The sequence below is a fragment of the Monodon monoceros genome, unplaced genomic scaffold, assembly GCF_005190385.1.
Source record: "Monodon monoceros isolate NGI ecotype Baffin Bay Population unplaced genomic scaffold, NGI_Narwhal_1 Super_Scaffold_3, whole genome shotgun sequence".
Lineage (NCBI taxonomy): Eukaryota > Metazoa > Chordata > Mammalia > Artiodactyla > Monodontidae > Monodon > Monodon monoceros.
The window spans coordinates 35,537,644-35,550,786 of NW_021703780.1; the positions used below are offsets into that span (position 1 = coordinate 35,537,644).

Genomic DNA, 13,143 nt, shown 5'->3' on the forward strand with positions numbered 1-13,143 from the left:
GGGGCAGGGATAGAGACGCAGACGAAGAGAATGGATAGGTGGACACAGAGGGGGAAGGGGGGGTGGGATGAACTGGGAGATTAGGATTGATGTATATACACTAACTACCGTGTGTAAAATAGATAGCTAGTGGGAATCTGCTATAAAGCACAGGGAGCTCAGCTCGGTTCTCTGTGATGACCTAGATTGGTGGGATGGGGGGTGGGTGGGTGGGAGGGAGGTCCAAAAGGGAGGGGATATAGGTATATGTATAGCTGATTCAGTTCGTTGTACAGCAGAAACGAACACAACATTGTAAAGCAATTATACTCCAATAAAAAATAATAATAAATAAATAAATATTGACATGAGGGAAAACACATACACACAAGCGATTGTAGGATATCAACTTTTTAATTTAGAAAGAGTAATCAAGCAATTATCAGGGAGAAAAGATATGCCTCACCAAGTCTCTCAATAGCACTGGCCACCCACGTGGCTCCTCTGCCCTCATCAAGCGGAAATGGACTTACTTGATGTCACACAAAAGGGCCACACCTCTCAAGATCCAGTGATCTGGGGACATGACTGTTCGCAAATACACCACGGTGATGAAGGTCAAGTCAGTTCGCCTCGGTTTCTTGTAAATAGGACACACATACAGCTTGGGGTCCTTGGGCGCTGTGGAATTAATGGCGAAGATGTGCAGCACGGGCAGCTGCGTGAAGAGCACCTTGGGGGTGGATTCCGTGAGCTTCCCGTTCCGTCTGTCCCAGGCTGCTCCATCCAAGTACAGCCCATAAATATATACACCTTCCTGGAAGAACCAAGCGTAAGGTAACAGGAATTTTTTTTTAAAATTAGGTGCTGTGAGATGGGCATCCAATACTGTAAAAAAGGTTGTCAGTTTGGAAAGAAAATGTACACCAATCTTAAAACACTACCAGAAGAAGAAAACACCACTGGACGCATTCCAGTGAAATACTGAGCCCAGTGTTCCCCTGTGGCATAGCTTGAGGCTATTAGCGCTGTTGAAATGTTCCTATTACTGGAGATTTGAGCCTGGGGGTGGCCTGCCTGGGACTGCGAACTTAGCCAGCAGCACCAAATCGCCTCTGCAGGGAGATGAAAGTCTCTGACAGGGGTGGTGGGAGCACAGAACAGGACTCAGAGCTGGATGCCACTCGGGATCTCAGCCAACGCTGGCCAAGCCAATATGTGGCTCTAATTTCATCTCGGTTGTCGGATCTAGTGAGACGAGCAGCCAGGTCTGACGAGCAGCCAGGTCTGGCCAGCAGGGGTTCGAGCACCCTCAGAGGCTGGGTATGGTAGAGGGAGAGCAGGTGTGATGGGCGTAGGGGGAGGGCGGTGAGGGCGGTGAGAATTGGTCCAAGAGTGGCTGACCTCATCCTTGTGTCTCTGTCATTCACACAGTAGGACCTGCCCTCAAGGGCCTCATTAAATCAGGAGACAAGACACACACACACACACACACACACACACACACACAGAGAACAAAATGTAAAAGACATGACTTGAATACCAGCACAGGCTTGTTAGAGGGGCTGCCTGATGAATAGCACTGACTGAGGCTAAGTGCAGTGACTTGAGGTGAAAGGTCAGTAAGGGCTGGAATGCTCGGGGACCCTTGTGGAGGAGATGGCCTTGAAGGGTGGGCTGCGTTTGGAAAGATAGAGGAGAAAGGGTGGGCATCCCAGGGAGGAGCAATACTACAAAGAAAGGCAGGATGAGCAGCAAAGCCCAAGCATTTTATAATATTTAGCAGTAGGTTCAATGGTTATGAAAAATAAGTTAGGGCTTAACTGTGGAAGAGTGTAGATGCCAGACTGAAGAGCGTGAACTTTATTCTGTAGGCAGCGGGGAGCCATAGAACATGTACTCAGTAAGAAAAGAAGTCTAAAGGGAATCACGGTGGAGACTCCAATAATCACGTAAGATCATAAGATATACTTATGTAGAAGATGGTGACCAGTTTTCCAGTTCCAGTGAGGGTAGGGTAAGGGGAAGTAAACGTAGATTATAATAAAAGAGAGGGAGATTAGCTGCAAAGTGTTTTCTGGAATCCCTCATGTGGGCTAACAGTATAAGAACCATACTTTTTGAAGCAAAACCTGAAGTACATGATTTGACAGTAAAACCATGGGCAATCCCAGAAAATCAGGACATATGATACCATCATTAAGTCAGTAGGTGACAATTGCCACATGAAAATACAACCACTTAGGCATCATCCAATAGTAAACTGTATCCTTTTAGGCTCCTTTCACTCTAAGAACTTTACAAAGTCGTAGTTAGAAGGTGTTTGGATGGAATAGTCTCTTGCAAAAACTCATGTCCACCTAGAAGCTCAGCATGTGACTGTTTGGAAATAGAACCTTTGCAGATGTAATTAGTTAAGGTCATAGTGGACGAGTATATGACTGGAGTTCTTATAAGAAGAGGAGACGATACACAGAGATACACACAGGGAAGGAGGCCACGTGATGAGGTAGGCAGGGGTTGGAGTGATGCAGCTACAAAGTCAAGGAGCACCAAGGTTTGCCAGCAGCCACCAGAAGCTAGGTGAGGGCCATGGAGCAGATTCTCCCTCAGAGCCTTTAGAAGAAACCAACCTTGCCAATGCCCTGATTTTGGACTTCTGGCCTCCTGAACTCTGAGAAAATAAATTCCTGTTGTTTTAAGTCACCCAGTTTGTGCTACTTTGTTACAACAGCCTTAGGAAACTGATACAGATCTTGGTACCAGGAAACAGGATGCTGCTGTAACAAATACCTGAAAAAGCTGGAAGAATTCTGAAGGCATAGTTGAAAAAGCCTATGTTTCCTTGAATCTAGAGATTGTTGGTGGAAATATGGAGGTTAAAGGTGCTTCTTCTGGTGGGATCTCAGACAAAAATAAGGACCATGTTATTGGAAACTGGAAGAATGGTGATCCTTGTTATAAAGTGGCAAAAAGGGCCAGAACTTGGAAATCATCTGGTCCAGCCCCCTGATTTGACAACCGAGAGAATAAGAATCAGAGAAAGGGAAGAAGGAACTAAGATTTATTGAATATCTACGTGGGGTCTGGAACCAAGCCTAAACGATCCCACTGAAGTCTCACAGCTATCTTGATTGAGGTTGAATCATCATCCTCACTTTACAGATGAAGAAGTTGAGGCTCAAAAGAGTTAAAGAACTAGCCCGAGTTCAAAGGGCAGGTAAGCGTCCAAGCAGTGGCTCCCAGGGGTGTCTGCTTATCTTAGAGCGTCTGCCCTTCCCCCACCCAGGTGTCCTTCCGCACAGGGTCCTGCAGCTCTTGCCAATTCTGTGAGTACCCCACAGCAGTGGATGGAGACGGGTGGAAAATCCTTTTCAGCAAACACAAGTGTAACTCGTAACTACAAAGAAATGCAGTCTGGGGAGTTCCCAGTGCTTGTCATTCATTCCCACTCTGGCAAATGCTGGAGGTGTTGGCATGGAGGTCTCCAGGTTACAACCGAGGAAACCCTCACTGCAAAGCCAAAGGACTTAACGGAGACACTTATAGGTCAGTGTTCAGCAGAACTTGAACTTTGAGCCCCAGCTCCAGAACTGTCCCTGCTGTTGCCCATTGGCACCTACCGCAGGGGGTGACATGATCTCCTCCTTGGTCTGCCGCAGAACTTCGTTGTGAATGGTCACGGAGTCCAGGGCCCAGCCTTTGTGGGCGCGGGTCACTTCCTGTCTCATTGCCGTGAGGAAGCCTTAAAAAAAGAGAAAGAAATGATTTTGATGCCTTGGTGCAGTCCACTCTAGAAACAAGAAGGGGGTCATGTTAGTTGCTTACGCATCTCCAGATGCGTGCCCACCCAAGAGGAGTTGAGATCAAGCCTCAGGGGGGAGATTTCTTTCAGTGTTTTGTTTCAATGAGCTAAATATGCCTTGCCAGCTGACAGCAGGAAAGCAGCACCCTCTCTGCCTCAGACAAGGTCTTGGTTTAAAATTCTCCTGGGATTTCAACCACTCAGGTCTCCTAAGGGTTGTAACCCAGTGCTAGCCTATAGTCTCTGTTTGAAGATCCAGTATCTAGGAATAAGACTGAAATGGTCAAATATTCTGAGACCAGCATTCCAATTAAAACTTGAATCAAACCATTATCAGCGTCTATTTGCTATCATGGAACAATTCCATTTAGTCTAAGGAAATAAGGCATAATGCCAACATAGAAAGCCCGACTTTCAGTTTGATCAAACAAAGCAATCACACTGGAAAGGAAAGCTCCATGTTTTCATGTGCATAATACAGCTATTTTAAGACAATACATGGTTCTGTATATTGTGGGCTTTCTTTTAACTTAGTATTTGCAAATCATGCCATTCAATTCAATAAGAGAAGTTTATCTTGTAGAGCAGCATTTGATGTTTAGGAAGTATACCTTAAACTTCAACATGGACTTCAAAATCTTAGGAAAATTTATCTGTGACCTATATATTATATTTTGGCCTCCATGTTAATACTGGAAACCATGGGGCCCTTTACTCATAATCACGAACAGATTTTGGAACCTGTGTGTCTACCTACTACTCCTAGATTTGTGAACTCTGAGAACTTTACTGCACAAACCACCATATAAGTGATAATATTTTATCAGGTTTGAATGGGAGTGGAAAGAAGAGGGGAAGTTACAAGGCATAATGGCAGGCGGTGAGTTAATATCCCTTGGAATTAGAAAGCAAGAATAGGACCCTAGCCTGCTTAGTGAGAAAGTCAAGTTCTCTCCATTCTCAAGCCCCTCCCTCATTATTAAATTAAACACCTGGGGAGGCACTCATTCATTCATTCATTCATTTGTTAAACCTCTTAGGAGTGGCCACCATGTACCAGGTACTGCTCTAGGTGAGATGCCCACAATGATGAAGAGGCCACCCATGAGCCCTGCATTCAAGGAGCTCAGTCTAGAGGGAACGTAGACATACAACACGATGTCGTTATGAGTAAAGAGGTGAGAACAACGTGGACCGCTCGGGAAGACAACTCAGGGAAGGCTGAATTGAGAAGATGAAGTTGAAGATGAGTCTTGAAAGGATACGTAGGAGTTTTCCAGATGGGACGATTCCAGTTAGAGGAAGAGCACGTGCAAAGGCATGCAGGTCTAGGCTAAAGGTGAGGAAATGACGGCAGATGAGGTTAGAACAAAGGTAGAGGCAGGATTTTTCAGGGTCAGAGTTTGGACCTGGTGACTCTGTGGATGGTGGGAAGCCACTGAATATTTGAAGCAGGCACATAATCTGGTTGTATTTGCACCTTATAAAGTTTACTCAGAGCCCTCACCAAAACAGAATTTGGGTGCTCAAGAAGAACCCTTGCCTTAATCCAAAAGAAAAGTTGGTCAATCAACCAGAGTAGCTGACTGAAGGACTTTTATAAGTGATTCTTATAAGGTCGTAGTTTCATAAAACCAAGAGTGCCAGCAACTGCTGGTCAAGGCCTATCCGTACTCTTATGTGTGGAGTCACTTGAGGTGATCTGATCAGTGTGATTATGTTGACTTCCATTTTAAATACTGGGGATCCCATTTTTTTAGTAGCTAACATGTTGTGTGTTTGGTGGTCAGGTATATATGACCACAATAATAAAATCCAATTCTCCCTTCTAAGGGACTCAATGAAAATGTCATTTTCATCACTCAACGTCAAGCTTGCATTCACGTGGAGTATCAGACACCGTGTGACCAAGTAGAGTACCTGGGATTAAACTGGCCCCATTTTATGGTATCTTAAAATTCATCACTGATCAATGAATCTATCACTACAGGGTCATAATGCACACGGCATGAATCCTGGTCTTGACCATCCATCTGTACTAGTTGAATAACTGGATTTTTCTACTATATTTTAAGTTCCAAATAAATTGCAAATTTGACCTCACTCCACATGGCACTCGGGACAACGCCATAGGTGCCAGAGGAGGGATGACAGGGGTTCTTTCTTATGTAACACACCCGAGACAAAGACTTCAGTCATTGGTGGAGAGCTCTGAAAAACTCTAGTTTTTTTTTAAGGAGAGACCATCTTCTCTCTTCTCCCTCCTGGGGAATATGCATGATGTTGCCTAGCTGACTTCAACAATAAGCCTCTTAATGTTTAGGAAGCACTCTTGGCATGTCAGTAGATGAAATCTAGAATCCATATTACCTTGAGCTATTAAGAAAGGAAAATGTTAAATAAATAATTTGAGGCCTGAGAGTGGAGGGTAGGAAACTGTTCCATGGGCCATTCCCCCTCAGAACATGAAGATACATTTTTTTTTTCAAGTCTTGATACTTTTTTTGGCCTCCTAAAAAGAAGAACATGATCTTGCAGAATCCAGACCGTAGTGAATCCACTGAATTGCTCTTTATTGAATTTAAAACATGAATGACCATCTTTCTTGTAGACTGATATCAAGTCTAATGGAATCAAAATCTCTTGTTTTCTGAAGCCTATATAACTTTAAAAGGCTATTGATATATTTTTCTTTATAAAAGCTTGAAAAGTGGTACTATTGTCTTGGCATTAATTTTATTTTAATAATTCTTAAAACAAACTTCAATCGTCAGTGGTGGAAAAGTGATTCAGGTGTTCATGTGTTTGACTCAGAAGAGAGAAACAAAAAGTTGGGGCAAGTCCTCAACAAAAGTAACCTGTTCTTTATGAGATTTAACCACCCACATGAAAATGGGTGATTTAACTATTCAAACACCTGAGTAACATGTGGGCTAACTGAAGTGCTTTAAAAATTTTTTTGCCTTCCAACTCATACAGCGTAATGAATTCTTGTCAAGCTTGTTCTTTCAAGAAATACACTTTAGGGACTTCCCTGGTGGCGCAGTGGTTAAGACTCTGCACTCCCAATGCAGGGGGCCTGGGTTCGATCCCTGGCCAGGGAACTAGATCCCACATGCATGCCGCAACTAAGAGTTCACATGCCACACCTAAGGAGCCCGCCTGCCACAACTAAGGAGCTGGCGAGCCACAACTAAGGAGCCTGCCTGATGCTACTAAGACCCAGCACAACCAAATAAATAAATAAATAAAACAATAAAACATCTTCCCAGCAGTCAATAAAAAACATTAAAAATTTATATATATATAAGAAACGCACTTTAAATCTTGGATCATACTTTGGAAACTCAGGTCTAAAATAACACTTGTTATGTCTTAATTCCTATAATAGTCCTGACCCAACATTTCAGCAAACAAATTACTGTTGTTTGACATGTGCAATCAGTTGGCTTGAAGAAAGCCACAGAAGGCTTTCGGTATCAATTCAAACAACGTCTTGGAAGAGACAAAAGAAATAACTAATCAGGAAGGTTGCTCTTCTCAATTTTACAAGGAGTTGGTTGGTATTCTGTAATGATGGTCCTATAGGCAATGCTTCTTTTTTCTTTAATAAATGAACCAGTCCTTATGTAATGGGCTTATGGTTGTTCAGTATTTCCTGTCTTATCAGTTACTAAGCCTCCCGTTAGCATCTTGGAAGATGAGGACAAATGCTGTTCCTGCCATAACTTTATGACAGGCAGTTTTCTTCCCTAAATGAGAGGCAAATGTGGTTCGTTGGTAAGTTAAATAAAAGGTCAGAAATCATTAAACAAAGATGGGGATGATCCACCCACTTGAATAAAAATGCCCCAGGGACCCTTCCTGACGCTTTGCTCGATGCTGTAAGGCAGGAATCTTAAACTTGGCTGAAAATGAGAAATATCTGGAAAGTCTTTAAAACTCCCGCTTCCCAAGCCATAGCCCGGGTCAATAAAATCAGAATCTCTAGAGGTGGGACCAGGCTTCACTACTGTTTATGTTTTTTTTGTTTTTGTTTTTTTTGTGGTACGCGGGCCTCTCACTGTCGTGGCCTCTCCCGTTGCGGAGCACAGGCTCCGGACGCGCAGGCTCAGCGGCCATGGCTCACGGGCCCAGCCGCTCCACGGCATGTGGGATCCTCCCGGACCGGGGCACGAACCCGCGTCCCCTGCATCGGCAGGCGGACTCCCAACCACTGCGCCACCAGGGAAGCCCTTCACTCCTGTTTTAAGGCAGGGCTTCTCAAACTTTAATGTTCATACTTATCACCAGGGGAAGGAACACTTACTGAAACACCAGTTCTGATTTAGTAGGTAGGTCGAGGGTAGGTCCTGAGGTTCTGCATTTCTATCAAGCTCCCAGGTGATGCCGCTCCTGCTGGCTGGTGGACAACATTCTGGGTGGCAATGGTCTAAGGCCCAGGTTCCTCACACATTAAAATGACCAAAGGAGCTTTTAAAATTAACTGTAAAGAGTCTAGAGGTCTTATCCCCAGAGGTTCTGATGTTGGTCTGGGGCCCCAGGGATTAGCATGTATTAAAATCTCCCCAGGTGATTCTACTGTGCAGGCAGGGCTGAGAACCTCTGCTCTGTAAAAAGATCTGCATGACAGGACAATGAGAGATCACAGACCCGTATTTGTTTTCAGAACAAATTTGACAAGTGGTTAGAGAAATGCCCCATGATACAAGCAAAATATTAGGAAGGCTGTCAGTAATACGAGCTGACTCTTTCCAGAGTCCCCTGAGATGCATGTATTCTCTGAAGTGTCCTTAATGCAGGACACAGTTGGCTCTGGCAAAACCTGAGTACAAGCCAGAGAGCTTGGGCTAATTCTCTTGGCCGGGTTGGGATCAGCTAACCCCGCCATGTCTCATGTGCCAAATATACTTCCCTGCACTGCTTTAACTTCTCCATCCCTTCTCTGCTACTTTATGCTTCCTCTCCCTGGACCCAACCTCGTACCTCTCCCCTCCCTCCCAACCTTTCCACTGTTCCCTCTGGAGTGGTTCTGTGGTTAACAGACTCTCCCATATTTTCTACCTCTTCACAGAACATTCTCTCCATCTTCTTGCCCTTACTGGAACCTGTCAACTCTGAAGACACTGTCCTCCCCATTTGTCCCTCCACCTTTGATGAAAATCTTTGCAGCTTTAACAACCACACCCTCTGGCCCCATGCTCCTCCCCTCACTGTCCCTGCCAAGCGCCCACTTGCCCCCACTCACTGAGCCTCACGCCACCTTCTGGGTCTCTTCAGTATCCCACTCAGCGTCCCGACCTCTCAGTTCCTTGACCTCATCCTTTCTGAAGACCTTCTCCTCAACTCCACCCCCTTCTCTTCACTTGCCCAGCAAACCCCCAGTGCTAAATGAATCCAAATGTCCTCCTTCTTATACCTATTCCAGGCTGCTGAACAATACTGAGACCATCACACAGTTGCCACCACGGTTTAGCCATCACCAGCCTCGACGGGATAGTCAAAGTCACTGAGGAATCCTTTCCTTAGCCCTCTTCCTCAAATTTCTGCCACTCTGCTTAAACCTCTCCTCTAACACCTTCTTGCTCCTGAGGTCACTTTGCCTCCTTAGTCAAAGAGAAAATAGAAAGCATCAGATGGGAATTCTCTCAACTTCTTGCCACCAAACCAACAAACTCACTTGCGTCCCTTGCTTGTTATCCTTATTACAATGGGTGAGGTGTCCCTCCTCCTGCTGGGAGTGCATCTCTCCACTTGGGAGCCATCCCCTGCTGCCTCTTTTACCCCTCTCTTGTATCCTTGTTCTCTCTCTCTCTCCTGTCTCCTTCCCACCAGTATTTGAATGGGCTCAAGCCTGTCCTGTCATTACAAGAAGAAGGAAGAAAATGTTTTCTTCTTACAGCTGCTCCTCCAACTTGCTTCTCCTCTTCCAAGCCAAATTTCTTGAGAGAATTACCCATGTTGTCCATCCTCATTCTCTGTCTCTCCATTTCCTGGTCTCTCACTCACCCTGCAATCTCATTCCTCCACCTCCCCATCCACTCCACTGAGACTCCTCTTGCCAGTAGTCTCCTTGCTGATAAAGCCATCTGACCACTTCTGGCCCTATCTTACTTGACCTCTGACAGCATCTGTCCTTCCTTCCTCCCCTCCCCTCCCTCTCATCTTCCACCACACTATGCATTCCCGGTTTCCCTCTTTCAAGCTGTTAGGATGTTAGGGGACTCGCTACAAGGATCAGGGTGATCTGGAGGGTGGTGATGCACAAGCAAATATAGCAGAATCCTGGTGAGGATGGTTTGGGAGGAAGATGAACAGATGGTAGTACTGGTGAGGTTCACAGGAGGATGGAATATTCTATGATGGCAGTTGGAAGTAAGAATCAGAAGCTAACATTGGGACTTTCGATGAATCAGTCCGTAAGTAGAGACAAATAGTTGCATCTATGCGAATGGCTGAGGTCATTAGCGAAGGGACCAGGGCCAAGGGCAGAACTTGCCCGAGAAGAGGCCACAAAGTGGGCTGAGAAGCAACCCCCTGAGAGGTAGGAGGAGAACCGAGGAAGGTGATGGATGGAAACCAATGTATGAAGTGAAGTTAGCAGGAAGGTCACTAGGTTTGGTGGCCTTGGAGACAGAAGTTTCAGTATAGTGATGAAGCCGGCCAGATTACAAGGGCCTAGAGGATTGGTAAGGAAGGTAACCGTGGGCAGAGACCAGAATTACAAGGGATGTGGTGGAGACTGAAGCCAGTGAATCTAAGTGTCTGCCCCACAAAGGCAAGAAGGATGGGTTGTTGTTCACTTGGAGGCATTTCTAAGGTGTCAACAGTCCTTCTCTGGTTCTGGGATTCGGGGTCAGGGTAGTGAGTGCTATCACCCAGACAGGTTTGGAGGCCTGAGAGGTGCCTCCAGACATTAGGGGCAGCTCTGGTTTGGCAAACAGCAGCTCGGGTACACGCTTAGGATTGTTACAAGGTTAGAAGAAATCCCCAGACCCTTCCAATGCTGAAGTTCTACTAATGACCCTGGTGCACTCTTCTGCCCAACAAACATCATGCTTTTATCACTACCCTCAAGGCAAGCATTCAGAAACCGCTGGTAGCTGCCGATGTTGCCCTGAAGACAAACACACAGGCAAGAGGTTGCAGGTGATTTTTACAGCAGCAAAAGATTACAGGACAAAAAGTATCCATCTCCTTGCTTCAGTAAAATCTCCTCTAACTGAAAATCTTGATTTGTAGTAGTGAGTACTAAGCTGTCGCTGATTTCTGCTGCAACAGACTGGCGTGGCTGGTCAAGACACTGAGGAACGAAACAAGAAAAACTAGCACAGTCTGGCATCCGAATGGCACCGAGCTCCAGATTGAGTTAAACATTTGGAAAATAATGATATTGCACCGTTCACCCTAACATCGAGGTGTGAGACCTCGAGAGCACGTCCAGCCTCCGCCGCCCTTTCCTTAGCAGCGCCTGCGAGTCATGCCGAACATCAAACGGCAAAGCAAGGCTATCGATTAAGAGGTTCTGGAAGTGGAACGCAGGCAATCCCCTGGCTTGAAGTCAGGCTCATGACCACTCATAATCTTTAAGTTTAAACACATCCCTACCTATGACACAGACACACACACACACACACACACACACACAAATCAGAATCTAAATCACGTGTGCATGATGGTCTGAAAAGGTACACCTGTGGGAACAAGCGACCACAGAAATCCTTTGAAAACCCTGAGCAGCACAGTCTTAAACAATATGTGAGTGTGTGTGCCAGTGACTGCTGGGAAGCCCCAGTGGAACACAAAGGTTCTACTGGGCCTGAGTAATCTGCTGGGAGGCAAATCCATGCACTGCCCAAAGCTGTGCCATTGAACAGATGTTACAGGGTCATGGGTACAGGGAGCTTGACCGCTTTAATAATCAAATCTAATTGCCACCTGATTGAGCTCATCGTTTGCTACAGAAATGATTGTGAAGGGGGCTGAACGTACCAGATTAGTTCCAGGGTGGCTGGCTGACTCAGCCTCTTCAGTGTGACAAAATATCAGGCTACCATAAGGGGACGGAGCAGCGTGAGCTCAGACACAGACTAGGGGGCAAACAAGGCCTGTCACCTGTCCCTGCGGTGGTGTGCGCATCGAAGTGACTTAGGCTTGGGGGGCACTCGCCGGAGGCATGATGGGAAACACACATCAGATTGTATCAGATGCCACGTTAACATTATAAGAAGACAAAACAAATGGTCATAGGTGAAAAAAACATTTTCAAGTGTTTTAAAGTCTAGGCAATTTTGACTATACATATTTGTGATGAAACTATGACCTCTTTTCAAACTGCATTGTGTTTTACTTAAACGTGGTTTTTAAAAAATTAAATAATTTATTTAAATGTTTTGAGCCAAAAAAAAATTATTTCATTGAAGGGGACTGGATTAGAAGATATAAAACCCAGGAGATACATCATATTGAGAAATCAATCACAGGTGTCAAAAGGTGATCAGAGAGGCTTGCTGTAATCTCTATGCTTTCCAGATTTGACCAGGTGATATGGAACAGAAAGTGATTTGTCTCTCACGTCAAGAGAAGGAAAAGGAAGCAGAGAAATGATTAGTATGTAGGGGAAGTTGACCTCCACTCTTCTGTGCTACAAACAGAAAGCAATCACAGATAAGGGTACGTGTCTGGATGCTCACGTGTAAAGGTAGGATGCTTGAATAAGTCCAAGACTTTCTGAGACATGGAGAGCCATGAGAGAAAGAATCAAAGCTCAGTTTAAAAACAGAAATGAAGAAAAAAAAAAAAGAGAGAAAGGATTAGTATTATTACAAGTAAAGACAAATAAGAAAACTGATTTGTATTTATATTTCTTTAAATGTTGCTCTGGTTTGTAGTATATCTTAAGAAATAGTAACAAAGATTAGTTCATATTAATACTTTGCTATTGAAAGTCACATTTCTAATGGGAAAAAGCAATCACTCAAAGAGATTGTGTGCTGTGATATACAACTTAGCTTTGTCTATGGAAAGCCAGGGATGAACCAACCCCACTCCCTTGGCTTCTAAATATCAAAACTACACTTAATGATCTCACTTTTTAAAAATATCACTGATCCTCACCCCTTTGCCAAACCCCAAGTCTGCCAACACACCTCCCCACCTGGATGTCCCACCAGCACAAGCTGACGAATCCAGAGCTCCCTGCCTTTCCTCCCGGCTGGCCCCTCTACCAATGCTCCCTGTCTTGTACCTGGCCTTCAGCCTCAGCCATTGCCAGTCCCCGCTCTCTCAAAGGTCCCCATTTAATCACTCCATCAAATCTGCCTCCTTCTCTGCACCTGGTTAAGGTCTCAGGCTCTCTC

General features: G+C 45.1%; 1 protein-coding gene across 1 annotated transcript in view; it reads right to left on the minus strand.

Moving 5' to 3' along the window:
* Nucleotides 1-382: 382 nt before the first annotated feature.
* Nucleotides 383-13,143, minus strand: part of DNAH8 (dynein axonemal heavy chain 8) — a 323,816-nt gene continuing 311,055 nt past the window's right edge. The window contains exons 92-93 of the mRNA XM_029243162.1: nt 3,603-3,724; nt 383-796 (exon numbers count right to left, since the gene is read on the minus strand). Of these exons, the coding sequence (XP_029098995.1) occupies nt 509-796; nt 3,603-3,724 (410 nt within the window). The 3' untranslated portion in view covers nt 383-508. The remainder of the gene's footprint in view (nt 797-3,602; nt 3,725-13,143) is intronic.